The following is a 14,118-nucleotide window of genomic DNA, read 5'->3' on the forward strand; positions in this document are numbered from 1 at the left end:
AGCTCCCCTTTTCTTATACACTGACAACGATCCTCATCCCTGGTGAGCCAAAAGCCGTGGAGAGGCCCCACATGGGTAGCCCTCCTGTCCAGGACAGCACAGGCTCAGGAGGGGCTCTGTACTGGAGAGATGCTGAGGTCCAGGGACACTGCTGGGGACAGCCTTTTGACCAGGCTCCTGCAGGGCAGGATGCTTGGTGATGGGAGATCCTGGGGTGGGGTTTGCAGAATGCCCTTTTTGCTGGTGCAGTCACGCTGGGAAGCTGGAGGAGGTGACCTGAGTGCACTGCAGTCACTGAGGACATGGGGACCTCAGGGACACCCCAGTGCCTTCAGTTTTTCAGCTCTTGCAGATTTTGCACCAACCCTTTGGGGCCTAGTCCATGATTTTGGTAGGATGGCTGCTGGGATGTATGTCAGCCCCAGTGCTTCCTTAGGAGCAACTGGGACATGGTCTGCATCTTGGCTACCACAAAAGGCAGTCTCCTTCTTGTCCAAGAACACCATCCAGGGAAGGCCAGGGGCCTTCTAAGCATTTCGTTTTTCCTGTGATGCCAGCCCACCTACCTCACTCAACAAGAAAAAGCGGGGACTTCTCCCCACCCATGGCCCCAACGGCATCCTCACCTTCCTGCTCGGCCGCTCCCCTGCCCCTGCCTCTTGTCCCCCCAGCCCCATTTCAGCCAGAGGAGGGTGGATGAGTGCCCCTGCAGTCCCACCAGCCCTGCTGTGGGGTACCCCTTCTCAACCAGGACCTCAGGGAGCGTGTGGTTGCTCTTACAGCACCATTACCCAGATGGTGTGGCCGGAGCAGGGATCACCGCAGTGGTGTGGGAGCAGGCAGGAGTTGGTGCTGTCACCTCTCTATGTCTCTTCCCAACTTTGTCATCCTGGGGACCTTTTTGTGGATCCCATTTTTATCTGTTTTTTTCTTCTTCTCTCTCTTTCTCTCCTTCTCTCTTTGCTTTCTTCTCTCCCCCTCCCGTCAGTATGTGGGCTGATCACTGCTCAAACTTTTAATTCAGATGGTAATTGGAATAATAATACGGGCAGAATCCTTCTGGCTCCGTTGCTGCAGCTGGCTTCAGGGAGCTATGAATAGCTCTGAGTCACACACTGAGATGGTTTAACTTCAAATCATTTTGTTTTGTTTTCATATTACCCATCCCCAAGCTCCAGAGCTTCACAGGGAGGGGAAAAAAAATCCCCCCTTCTCACTCCACCCCAAAATATAAACCGGGCAGAGGGAAGTTAATAAAATCCTCTTTCAGAGAGACAAACTGGTCAGCAGATCATGCCTCGCGGGCAGATGGGGACTGTTGGCACTTACTCAATCTATTTATAATTATTGAACAAAAAGGCAGAAGTGTGTATATAAAAATGGTAAAGAGTTGATTACAGCTTCCTCCCCTCACCTTCCATATGTCACTTGCCTTTTTAATATGGTAAAACTCTCCCGCACGGTGACTGTGCCTTCGCGTGTGCTCGTACAGCGCCTAGCACCCAGCCCTGCCAGCACGGAGGAGCGACAGCTCGGCCACTGCCTCTCACAGCAAGACTGTCCCGTGGCCCCACGAGCCTCAGCAGAAGTATTTGTGAGGAAGAGGAGAAGACATGGAGTTACAAAGAGGGTGGAAAGGACAAATCGAATGCTGTGGGTCTGCAAAAGCCAAAGGGGTCCCCTCTCTGCAGCGGGTGTTTCCACCCCGACTCCCCAAAAGCCAAGAAGGTGTCTGTGTGTTGTCACCGTGTCCGAGCTAGCAGGATGGGTCTGTGGATGCTGATCTCAAAACCAGGTGATGCTACGCAGATGGTAAGAGGAATAAAGGTACAAAGCACAGCGCAAACAGAGGCTGCGGTATTGACCACAGACAGGAGGGAAGCATTTGCCAGACAACTCTACATAAAGCAAAGACTAAGAGTGTAAAAATACCCTGGGATTTTTCCATCGTCGTCGTTCACGGTGTACATCCCAGAGCACCAGATATGGTTGTTATAAAAAGAGAAGTGGGGGAGTGCTTTAGCGTGGACTTTTCTGTTCTGTTTCATGAGACTCTTCCATCGCAGATGTAAGGAAGGATTGACAATATATGATCTGCTCTGGCAGGGGCTGAAGGAAGCCTGAGATGTGTGAGGCGCTGCACCCTGTACTGGAGATGGAGCGATGGAGACATCACATCGGGGCCACGTGCCATGACATTATTAGCCTGCAGATCCCTCAGGAAACAATGGCAGCAGCCCAGCCCCACACATCTGCATGGGGTTGGAGCAGCACTGAGGTGGTAGTGTGGGGCTGGTGCAATGGCTTGTGCTGCTGGAGTGTGGTGTCACCCGGGAAGGTGGGATAATTGCAGCATGGCGGCAGAATCCTTGGCATTGCTCAATCTAGGGCTGGGAAGGGGAAAGCAATTGGGAAGGAGGGAAGGCCAGTCCAGGCTGCAGGGCTGGAGGTGGATGTTGGTCCCCAGAGACACACCTGGCTGACAGCTTCAATGCTGCAAGACAGCACCTATGATGCCCATGCTGCAGCAGCTTCCCAAAGTGCTGGGGGGCTTCCTCAGGCCGTGAAATAGGTGGGTGTTGATGTATGCTGGGGACAGGGCATCAGAGGGATGCAGAGGCATCCTGCCTAGCATATCCGAGGGCACCCCATTCTACAACCAGTGGTGTGGTTTCATCCCATTCCCCAGGAGTTGGTGCTGACCCCCTGGCTCCCCTCCACATGTGGGTCCCAGGAGGCACAGCAAGCTCCAAGGTCCTCATTCATGCTGCAGGATTTGCATCTCTGTCCTCGACCAGGCTTTCCTCCCCCTCATCTATGTGACAGGCAGCTGCCTCTTCAGGGTCTGAAACCCCCTTTTGCTGGAGGCATCTCTGAGCCTTCCACCTTCATCCCATTGTGTTTCAGGTTTCCAATGGGCAACAGGACCATTCCACAGCCATTTGAACTGAGTTTTGTTCGGGTTTGGCCTCCTGGTACAACCCATGGCCTAGCCAACTGCCAGCATCCATTGTGTAAGCTGGGATGTCAGCAGTGGCCCTGGGCCACCAGCTGCTGAGGAGGGACGGTGGCTACATCACCTTCTGGTGTGGCATCTCCAGGGGGATAACATGACTGCAAGCCCAACGCGATGGTAGTCCCCAGCCCAGGGCTTCTCTCCTGCCTGTCTGCCTTACCCGTGGCGGCACCGCGCGCAGTGGGGGTGTGTTGGGGTGGAAGTGGTAAGCAGGTTTATTTTTGTTCGTCTCCTGGCTCGTGCCGCTCCGCGTTTGTGGTGCCCGGTATTACTAACGCTTCCCTGCGCCAGCTGGCAGCAGGGGATGAATCAGATCGGCAGCACTGTGGTGCAGACCCCTCACCGGACAGCGAGCTTGGGGTGATGGCTCTGGCCAAAGCACTGGTGATGTCTTCTGCTTCTGCCCAGGGTGAGCCCTGGCACCAAAATGTCCTTGGCTTGATCTTGCAGTTTGAGATGCCTCAGGAGCCTGCAGGGCAGGGTTGTCCCCTCTGCCCTCTGCTGCCTGCCCAGGGCCAGCTGGTCTCTGTCCCCCCTGCATGCTGGAGGTCTCAGGTAGCTTCATGAGCTACTTTTTACCCACCGGCAGCATCCCCCAGCTGGAGTCTGGTCTGTGGCCATGAGGACCCAGCTTATCGTCCCACTGCCAAAAAAGGCACTTCTGCAGTTTGGTTCCTCTCCCCCCTGGTCATGACCTCACAGCAGTCACAGGGTGACATCATGTACCTGGTGATTCCTGTTGTCTCCACAGCACACACACAGAGATGCCTGGACCTTCTCTCCGCTCCCTCCCAAACACACTGGTAGGGGGTGGGGAGGGATTTAGGTGTCTGCTTCTTCCCCCATGAGCGCCACTGAGGCTGCAGAAGTTGGCACGCTGCTTGTCAGTGCCACTTGCCTGCGTGGCCCAGGCTCCAGGAGGATAATTTGGATCCTCCTGCTTGCTGCAGCCCAAAGCATCCTGAAAATGTCATGGCTGCTTGACAGCTCGGGCACAACGGAGAGGATCTGCCCAGAATCTCAAGTTTTGGAAGATGATGATGATGACAATGATGAATTGAACTACTCCTGCCACTCTGTGTATCCTCCACCCCAGTCCAAGAACTATGAGAGTGTGAGTGATAATCAGGTGGAAGATCTAGGAGAAGCCATCCCATTTCCCCTAAATTCTAAGCACTCTCACTTGGTGAAAGATGAAGGAGAGAAAAATAGAATATATGCTGAGAAGTTGGCTGAGTATGCACAAGAGCTTGAGGAGGAAGCTCAGGAGTCTCAGACACCATTTTACAAAGACATGGAAGGGCTTGGCAGCTTGTCCGAAGATGAGGAACACAGCTGGGCCTGTCACTTCCCTATGCGTCAAAGGTCACACGTTCTCCGAACTGCAAGTACGGCATCGTGTGGCTCCTATGGCTCTTTCCCGTGTAGCACAGGCAATCACCTGGGGATTGATGCCTTTGCCCTGTGGGCACATGCCAGTGACCCTTATCTGGGGTACCGAGAGTGCACCAAGGGAGCAGAGCCCCACATGCTGTATGAGGAAGCCATCGGGGACAGGCAGTTCCTATTGCTGCAGCTGACCAACGACGTGCTCAGGGAGGAGAACACCATTCTCAGAAAGGTGGTGAAGTCCATGCAGAGCTCCATGAAAAGCCAGGTGTGCATGATACAGAAGCTGGAGAGGCAGCTGAAGGCCAGACTGGACAAAGAGAAGAGGGACGCCCAAGAGCTACAGTCCTTTATCCAGCGGAGTGAGTGGAATCTCCAGCTAATGACCCAGCGGGCTCTGGAGGCAGAAAGCAATGTGGAAAAGCTGAAGCAGAAGATCTATGTTCTCCAGGGAGAGCTGGAGAGCTCCAAGGCAGAGAACAAAAATCTGAAAGCGGGCCAAACAGCCGACCTGGGCACAACGAAGCACAACATAGATTTTGCCTTGCAGAACCTCCACAAGATAATAACAGGAGCAAACTGGTCCATCAAACAGCTCATCTCTGGAGCAGAGTCACTGCATTTTGTTGCTGAGGTCCTTGAATCTACTGGCAAAATTCATGAAGTTTAATCAGAAAAAGAGCCATGAACTCATTGCTGTGTGGGTCCTACAGATGAGTATATGGATCGAGACCATGGGTCTCCCACTACAGCTTATATTAAAACCATTTGCTCTCACGTGCTTGAATGTATGCTCAGATTTGCAGCCTTTATTCTTCATGGAAATACTTTTCTTGTGATTAAATGGCAATTGCAGGTAGGGATGTAGTTTTAGCTCTGTTCTGGCACCGTGGACCCAACAGCAAATGTTTCCCAGGCTCTGAGCTGGAAGATCCAGCTACAGTGGGCTCTGTGCAACAGGCTGTGCCACAGCTCTGGCTGACCTGAGTTCCCGTGTGGAAGCCAGGAGGAAGCACAGCAGCACAGGATGCAGCACTCTTAAGCAGTGTGCCCGTCTCTTCCTGTAGCCATAACTGGAGGTGAGCAAACCCCTTGCATTTCATCCCTTTGCCCCTTCTTAGTGAGGTGGGGAAGGTGAGAAGCAGACTGCTGCACATGGTTTTGGTGAGCAGATGCTCCTTAGGTCCTCCTTCCTCTTCTTTTGGAGCTGGCCGCCGTCCAGGCCAGAAATCCAAAATCTCTAGATATTGTGCATCTGTTCCTGCAGCTGGGAAAAGGGTAGTGGTGGTGGTCAGAAACCTTTAGGAAGTTGTGAAGTATCCATACATGCGAGCTGTGGCGGTGCCTTTCCTCTGGTATCGGTGTCAGTGCTGGCTAAGGATGTGCTTGGCTTATCCAGGCTGGCTAAGGAAAATACCAGTTGGAGAGAGAATGCCCCTCCTCTCCTAGCTGGAGCTGTCTTAGAGGAGTATACCTAAATTGCCTGCCTTTGTCACCCCCTAAAGACCTGTGGGACCCTGATGTACAAACTCACCATGTAATCACTGAAGATATGTCCTACCTTTACCCTAGCAGAACCGTCTGTGAGCATGAAGTGACCTTTCCTCATCATCTGCTTATCCTTCAACATTTCTGATGAATTTATGTTACCAACCCCAGTTTCTGCTGTAGGTTTATCCAGCTGCATAACCTAATTTCATGTGTCTGTCCAAACCAATCCTTTAAGACTTGGATGCTGTAGAGCAGTGTGGGGGTGGGTGCTGGCAAAGTTCAGTGCCAAAATGCTTTTTCCTCATGGGAATTTTTAGGAAGCTGTTCACTTCTACCTCTATATGGTGAGTTGTGGACTACAAGGTTGCTGTCTTCTCCTGGTCTCATAATATCCTTGGTCTGAACAACCATGTTTATGTTGCCGCAGAGATTAAAGTGCCTCAGTAACCTTGGTCTCTGGAGGAGAGACTGCTGGTTAATCTTCATCCCAGACATGACAACAGCAGTGCTCGCACATCACTTGCTGCTTTCTTGTCTGTGCTCCTAAGTGGGGGAAGCTGGTGGCTGCCCTTAGCCACATGAAGCCCCAATCTGCAATAATGATGATAAGGCAAGGATGGTTCTCACCAGCTTTTCCATCCCAGACAACATCACTTGCTGTTTTTCTCTCTTGTCCATGCATGACCACTTGAAAGCAGCTCTAAACCTTGGATTTGCCCCCCCCGATCCTTGGATTTGTCCCACATAGGGCAACCACTGGTTGCTAATCATTGAGGCTGGGAGAAAGCAAACTAACTGGCTCTATCTGTGTCTTGTACTCTATACTGACTGCTGTAATCCAAAGGTTACAGTGCAGGATTAGTATGGGTGTACAAAGCCCTTCCTAATCTGTGAGTCATTACCCCATCACTGCATTTCACTCCCCAGCAGCTCTGGGCAGGCAGGATAGGTCGGCTCCTGAGTCTTCAGTTTCCCCATTCTTCTGTTTGGGGAGACTGGGTCAGGACATTACATCTGCTGGACATCCTCCCCAAGGCTCTGCTGCTGAGTTGCTCCTTGGATGCTGTACACAGGGCACGTCACAAGGTTTGTTTGCTCTAACCAGCTTCTCCTTGGCTACCCCTGAGCCCTTCTTTTTCATCAGTTCTCCTTTTTGGCTCTACCTATTGCTTTTCTTCTCTTTGGAACAGGAGGGATGCTCTGCACCCCCTGGAAATAAATTCTCTCTGGGTCAGGCTGGGCAGATGGGGATACCTGAGGGCTGCCGTACATGTCCATGCTTCATTAGTCCTTGTGTGTGAGGTACTTAGCCTGGCTGAGCTCTTGTCCTGCTGTAAGCTATGATATTAATATAATAGCTCAGAGCAAGAGCCCTGCAAGCTGCTCAACCATTGTGCCCTTGATCTGGAGAGTGGTGACTGTCTGGCCTTGCACTTCTCCTGGCAGCAGATGCTGGCAAGCATGGGGGCTGTGAGCCATTTATCCAGCAGCTCCTAACCTGCTCGAGTCAGGCTGCAGTGGACCCCTCCATGGACACCTCCAGACCTTGTCTGAGCAAAAGGCTGGAAGCCCTGTGCCCCTGCTCTGGGTCTGGGACGGGTGCTGTCAAGGAATGCTCTGACTGGGTTTTGTTTCATGTTTCCCTGCAAGGCGTGTGCCCAGGAGCAATCGCAATGGCAGCACCGGTCCCAGCTCGCCAGAGGTGAAACCTGGAGTCACTTGGTCCCATGTGAGTGCTGCTGCATGAGATCCTGTGCCCTCCCAGCTGCAGCCCCCTGACACTTGATGATACAGCGAGCCATGGGCAGTGTCCGAGTCAACCGGTGAGTAACCCTCCTCTCAAGGTTGCTGCTGCCCTGGGTGGCCTGGTCCTCCTTCTCTGGCCCCTCAGGTCCTACCTTCAGCCTGTTTTTCAGTATATTCTTCTCAAATTATCTGCCAGAGTATATTCTTGCTCCAAGGTATGGCTCCTGTCTCCTTCTCCAATCCAAAACATGCTGTACAGGGGGACAGTGCTCAAAGGAGTGCTACTGAGGAGAAGCAAAGCACTGCATGGTGCTGGACCAGAAATTACAGATTTCAGCAGTGCTGCAGAAGCCCCACGTCCCCAGGAAGCACAACCCCAGCCTTTAGTGCTTCTGTCACCATGAGATGAGGACATGGGTCACAAAACCCATGATGGAGGCCTCCAGCTGACATGTCCACGCTATGGATGGGAGGGAGACACTGCCAACCTGAGGGGTCCTGGGAGGCTGTGGCTCAGTGGTCATGAGGGCAGAGTGGTCTTGGTGGGTCAATGCACTTGCTTGATTTCCGTAGTGGTCAGAGCATCTTCTGCCATCATATCTTTAAGGAGTATCTGCAGCTATCCCAGTAGCATGAGAGAGAGAGCAGCAGTGCTGCCTGTGAGGGAGGGGAGTTGGAGGGGCAAATGTCTCCCAGAAAATGTGTGTGGAGCTTCTGTCAGGGAAACTGCCAGCACTTTGGCTGTTGATCTCCAAATTACACCTTTGGCTTCAGATGCAGGATGCTGGGAGCCACGCACGTTGCTGTGGCAACAGAATTGTCCTGAGCGCAGAAAGTGTATAAACATTGTCACCAATGCACCATGAAATCAGAGAGGAGAAAATAGAAACTCCAGGCCTTATATAATGTCAGGGCCAAAGTGTGGCCAGGCTGCGGGTGCTTGCTCCCGGGGTTCCTGGCGGTCCCAGCTGCTGTCAGGTTTCGAAGCCTTGGATCCCTCCTCGCCACAGAGGCTGTAAGGTAGCACAATGCTACAAGCTTCTGCTGCTCTGCTGCCCTGTCAGGACTTCCATAGAAACAACCTCCTGGCAGCAACACTTGGCAAATATTGCAGCCGAGCTCCACCAATTTGGTCAGGATGGCACCACGGTGCAATAACCAGGGAAACGTGCTGTTGTGATATTCAACACAGCGGTACCGTAGCCATGTGAGCCACCCACATGTCTCCCGCCCTCGCTGTCTCAGTGGTTGCTGTTATTCTTCATGTATTTCTGCTGGCAATGCCTGTTTTTTCTCTTTCAGGTACAGCATCGTCTCGACCGAAGAGGATGGACACAAGATCTCTGCACTGGGCAGCATGAATGGGCACAGCCGGAATGGGAAGGGCCATGCCCCCCGGCGGAAGCATCGCAACCGTTTTGTGAAGAAGAATGGCCAGTGCAATGTCTACTTTGCCAACCTGAGCAACAAGTCTCAGCGCTACATGGCCGACATCTTCACCACCTGTGTGGACACGCGCTGGCGGTACATGCTTATGATCTTCTCTGCTGCCTTCCTGGTCTCCTGGCTCTTCTTTGGCTTCCTCTTCTGGTGCATCGCTTTCTTCCATGGTGACCTCAATGCACCAGCAGTGGGAGGCAGTCCCTCTCTCCTCAAGCCCTGCATCATGCACGTGAACAGCTTCCTAGGGGCTTTTCTTTTCTCAGTGGAGACACAGACAACCATTGGGTATGGCTTCCGCTGCGTGACTGAGGAGTGCCCGCTGGCTATCATGGCAGTTGTGGTCCAGTCCATCGTGGGCTGTGTTATTGACTCCTTCATGATTGGCACTATCATGGCCAAGATGGCAAGGCCCAAGAAGAGGGCCCAGACTCTCCTCTTCAGTCACCATGCAGTCATCTCCGTGCGGGATGGCAAACTGTGCCTCATGTGGCGGGTGGGCAACCTGAGGAGGAGCCACATTGTGGAGGCCCATGTCAGAGCCCAGCTCATCAAGCCCTACATGACAGAGGAAGGGGAATATCTCCCACTGGACCAGCGGGACCTAAATGTGGGCTACGATGTGGGCCTTGATCGTATATTTTTGGTCTCACCTATTATTATCGTTCATGAGATTGACGAGGAGAGTCCACTTTATGGGATTGGCAAGGAGGAGCTGGAGACGGAGAACTTTGAGATTGTTGTTATCCTTGAAGGGATGGTGGAAGCCACAGCCATGACCACACAGGCACGAAGCTCTTACCTCGCCAGTGAAATCCTTTGGGGTCATCGTTTTGAACCAGTTGTGTTTGAGGAGAAGAACCACTACAAAGTGGATTATTCACGCTTTCACAAGACCTACGAGGTAGCTGGCACACCTTGCTGTTCAGCCCGGGAGCTGCAAGAAAGCAAGATGACTATCCTACCTTCTCCCCCACCTCCCAGTGCCTTCTGCTATGAGAATGAGCTTGCTCTTGTCAGTCAAGACGAAGATGAAGATGACGATGAAGTGGGTGTGGTGTTAGGAGGCAGCACTAAGGAGGAGGGAGGCGTCATCCAGATGATGGATTTTGGAAGCCACCTGGACCTGGAGCGGCTCCAGGCAACTCTGCCCCTAGATACAATGTCATACCGCAGGGAATCAGCCATCTAACTCTTCCAGCCTCCCCATTCTACACCCGTGGCCCACAGTCTCCTCTGTTCTGCACCCGTACATAGCTGGATAAGTCCCTTGCCCACCAAAAAATGCCTCCCATGACTGCATCTCAACCCCTGAGTACATCAAGGCCTGGAGCTGCTCTGATATACTCCCTTTCCCATGAAGTCATACTGCCTGGAAGAGGAGTGAGGATACACCACTCTTCCCGTGTGTGCAGTTTGTGCTAGGACCCCTTTCCTGCCCAGAGACAGGAGAGCAGCAGGCCTGGTTTCTCATCTCTGGAAAGGCAACAGGAGTCCCTGCTCTCAATGGACAGACCGGGACCTACAGCAAGTGTTTCTGCTGCTGAGGGAACAGCAGACTTTCTCAACAGATACCCTCTCAACATGGGTAGGCACCATGGCTGTCAAGAGTAGACTGTCACTAGGAAGGAGAGAAGCGATTTCTAAGCACTGACCAGATGAGGATGGATGGGAGAGTTTAGGACTCTTGGAGGAAGTGGGGAAGGATCTCAAGGGAGGGGTTTACTTGCATGTTTGTTGCTTGTTGAACATGACTGTGTATAAAACAGAATGAGAACTGAAATCCGTATTCTTCCACTGTAAATGCCAAGCTAGGAGACAAGGACGCTCTATGTAGCCTACTCTCCACTCTCCTTGGCTTTTGGCATCTGTCACCTCCAGAAGCAGCTCGGCTCCACAGACTCAGACCCGGTTCTCCCAGTCCTCTTGCAAAATACATCCTGCTCCTCTCTGGAGACGCCTGTGAGAGGATGCAGGGCCCTGTGCTTGCACACTCAGACTGCTCCCTGGCACGGTGCAGCCAGGTTGACAGACAAGTGACCTGACTGGACAGCAGACCCTCAACTTCCTCCTTTCACCTCCTCCGTTCTTCTCCCTGCTGCCATCAGCTGTAAAACTGAATTTGTAACTATTTATTTTTAATAAAGTCTAATATCCCAGGGGAGGTTTGGAAGTAAAGGAGAGACCCCAAGGCTAAAGCTGGGAATAGAGACTGACGAGAGTTATTAGTGCTGGTGTTTGCTGTTTGTATGATGTTGGTGCCTGGAAGCTCCACGGTGAGGGCTCCCCTGTTCTGGGCCTCTTTGGTAGAGACCTACAATAATAGACTCAGAGAATTTACTCAGGGAGAAGATCATACAAAATGAAGTATGGAGGGAAGCATTTGCATTAAAATTACCAGTAGGATGGGTCAAACAATCCTGCTTGCTTTGGAGATGGGAGTTTTGCCCAGGGAAGGTTTATAGACATGCTTGATGAAAAGGCAGAGATGTGTAAGACACTGTTCTAGATGTAAGGACCAAAAAAACCCATAAAAGACCCCAAAGCCTCTTTATTTTTATTTGCTAGAGGCAAGTAAGAACTAGGCAGAATGAGGGAGGACATCAACCAGAGCTAGAGCTGTAACATCACTTTGCTGACATTCCACAAAAGATGCAAAACCCTAGTGATCCTTTTCCATTAGGAGCAGCAGAATCACTCCTTCAAAACTGCAGATGATATGAGGACAGAAAGACAAACAGGTAGCTCAGGAAGATGCGCCACGCACCCAGCAGTTGTGCTATGGGGGGAACGGCTGAAGAAATATGTCTCACCCAACCCCTGATCTACACAGCAGAAAACCAGCATCTTGATATCAATTTGGAATTGGTTCAAGAAACAAGAGGAAGGAGGGAAGAAGCAGAAGGGGAAGGAAGGAAATAGTAGGAGTGAGAGGAAGAAGCAGGCACAGCAGGCAAGTGGAGGAGGAGGAAGGGAAAAAGAAGAGAAAGTAAGGTAATATGGAAGTGCATTTAAGAAAGAGTGGAGAAAGGCTAACAAGACAAGCCTAGACCCAGATGTGGCCATTTCTCATCCCAGCATTTAGGTTCTGTGGGAAACAGCTGCCCACTCAAGCAGTGACCTGGCACCTTTGGGAAGCCTTGACAAGAAGGTAAGAGGAGCTGGCAGAAGGATAAGAAGAGATCAGACAGATGACAACCAAAGAGCAAGACATCAGGACAGGGTGGAGAAAGGAAAGGCATCACTCCTAATGCCTTTCTCTTTTCCCACTGGGCACAGAGTAGGAACAGGAGATCTTAGATTGTGGTGTCTCCTGACTTGATAGACAGCCTCATTTTAACACGTGTGTCCCTGTCCCACCTCTCCTCCCCCTTGCTAATTAATGAAGTCCCTCCCTCCTTTTATTACTTATTTATTTTCCCCAGAGGGAATAAGCAGGGGCTGGTATTGACCTGGCTTTTAATACAGCTTTCAGCGTCCGGTGCCTGCCACTGGCCATGGCAGTAGAAACAAACTAATGGAGCGAGAGAGGAATCCGTGTGTGAGGACACGGGCATCCAGGACACAGGCTGGGGTGCTGGCCTCTAGGAGAGGGGGAAACCACATGGCTGGGCACTCTCCCCTCTCACTAAGAGGCAGATGGCAATGCTTGGTGGGGATGAAGTGCCCACATCCCGTTCACTCTTGTGAGGTTCATCTCAAAGGAATGAGTGCTCAGGGGAGCCGGGCAAGATTGGGGCAGTTGAGGTGCACGAGGGCTATGGGCATGCACAGCTGGGATGGTTGAAGGAGGCCAACAGTGCCACCCCTCACTTCAGCTGGTGGGGCTTTTGTAGGAAAATGGGAAAAGGTGCAATAAGGCTAAAGAAACAAGCATCATGTGGACATGCTGGTATTCCAGCTCCCTCCATCTGTTTGAACCTGCTGGCCCTTTTCATGTCATGTTTGGCATCACGATGAAGTCACCAAGGAAAATCAGCTAAAGCCCTGTCATTCATAATAAAATTGGGAGAAAGCTGTCAACACTGTCACATCATTAGAGAGGGGAGAGACCTGGGGAGGACCCAAGAGACAGAAAAGGGCTGAGGGGAGGGGATAGAGGGAAGGGAAGGAAAGGAACAGGCAGAGTGCCGGAGAAGAGGGGTGGTGGGTAAATCTCTGCCCATCAGGCACTCCTCCTGCTTATGTTGCCAAAACAGCACATTCCTCGGGCACACATAGACCATCTGATGGCATGGGGCAATCACTCCTCCCACTGACAAGTGCTCTTTGGCCTCCGCAAGCTGCACGCATGCCCACAGGCTTTGCTGATACACAGCAGTACATATGTATATCCTTCTGCACAGGTACTTGTGTACCTGCACACTTGAATCACAGAGTACTTGTGCCCAAGTACACACTACATGTGAATGCCACACATGGGGCATTCACACGGGGTGTAACCCATCCTATGCCACAGCTTCCCAACACCCAACACCACACACACAAACGTCATGCGACAGCAGCACGTATTTCAGCAAGTGCCCCTCTGGCTGTATGCTGGGGACTCCTTTATGCAGCCTGTGAAAGACCAACAGGAGAATCCACCCTGGAAGGCTGTTTGATCTAAGAAAGGTTGGACACTTCTAAGAAGTCTGCATATCAGCATTCCAAGCCATCCACAACCATAAACACGCTGATATTTTGGCTTTTGCATACAATATGGGGAGCATCGCCTTTCAGGTAGGTGACATGCTCTTGTCCTGTGGTCTCCAGAGAAGATACCGCTATTGCACACCAGAGTATGAAATCCCCAGGCTGCTTCCGTCCTCCAGGATCTGATGGAGGAACTGCTTCCCCAGGAAGAACTGCCCCTAATCCCAAGGAGCTGGCAGCTTGCTTCTCAGGAGGAAGACACTGCTGCTTTGTTTATCTGCCCACAACCTATATTTCTTTTCCTGCCTGACTTCTGAGCTTCTTACTTGGCTCGTTATTAAAAGCTATTCAAATACCAGGAAGATAATGGGAAGAGGAAGGACTTTTTCCCTATGAATAAA

General features: G+C 51.8%; 2 protein-coding genes across 2 annotated transcripts; both read left to right on the forward strand.

The window, feature by feature from the left end:
- The first annotated feature begins 3,983 nt into the window (after window positions 1-3,983).
- Window positions 3,984-5,075, forward strand: LOC104407281 (serologically defined colon cancer antigen 3 homolog). The gene has a single exon (XM_010016518.1). The coding sequence runs from the start codon at window positions 3,984-3,986 to the stop codon at window positions 5,073-5,075; it is 1,092 nt and encodes a 363-aa protein (XP_010014820.1).
- A 2,606-nt stretch (window positions 5,076-7,681) lies between these two features.
- On the forward strand, window positions 7,682-10,738 carry KCNJ4 (potassium inwardly-rectifying channel, subfamily J, member 4). Its single transcript, XM_010016517.1, has 2 exons — window positions 7,682-7,719; window positions 8,945-10,738. The coding sequence occupies exons 1-2, from the start codon at window positions 7,682-7,684 to the stop codon at window positions 10,272-10,274; spliced, it is 1,368 nt and encodes a 455-aa protein (XP_010014819.1). The 3' UTR covers window positions 10,275-10,738.
- The last annotated feature ends 3,380 nt before the right edge of the window (window positions 10,739-14,118 follow it).

This window comes from Nestor notabilis, unplaced genomic scaffold (genome assembly GCF_000696875.1).
Source record: "Nestor notabilis isolate BGI_N333 unplaced genomic scaffold, ASM69687v1 scaffold20276, whole genome shotgun sequence".
NCBI lineage: Eukaryota > Metazoa > Chordata > Aves > Psittaciformes > Psittacidae > Nestor > Nestor notabilis.

Excerpts from the sequence above, each read along its gene's own strand:
- LOC104407281 (XM_010016518.1), top strand. The coding sequence starts at position 3,984 with ATGTCATGGCTGCTTGACAGCTCGGGCACAACGGAGAGGATCTGCCCA.
- KCNJ4 (XM_010016517.1), top strand. The coding sequence starts at position 7,682 with ATGATACAGCGAGCCATGGGCAGTGTCCGAGTCAACCG. Across the intron at positions 7,720-8,944 it reads GGCAGTGTCCGAGTCAACCG|GTACAGCATCGTCTCGACCG; the intron begins GTGAGTAACCCT and ends TTTCTCTTTCAG.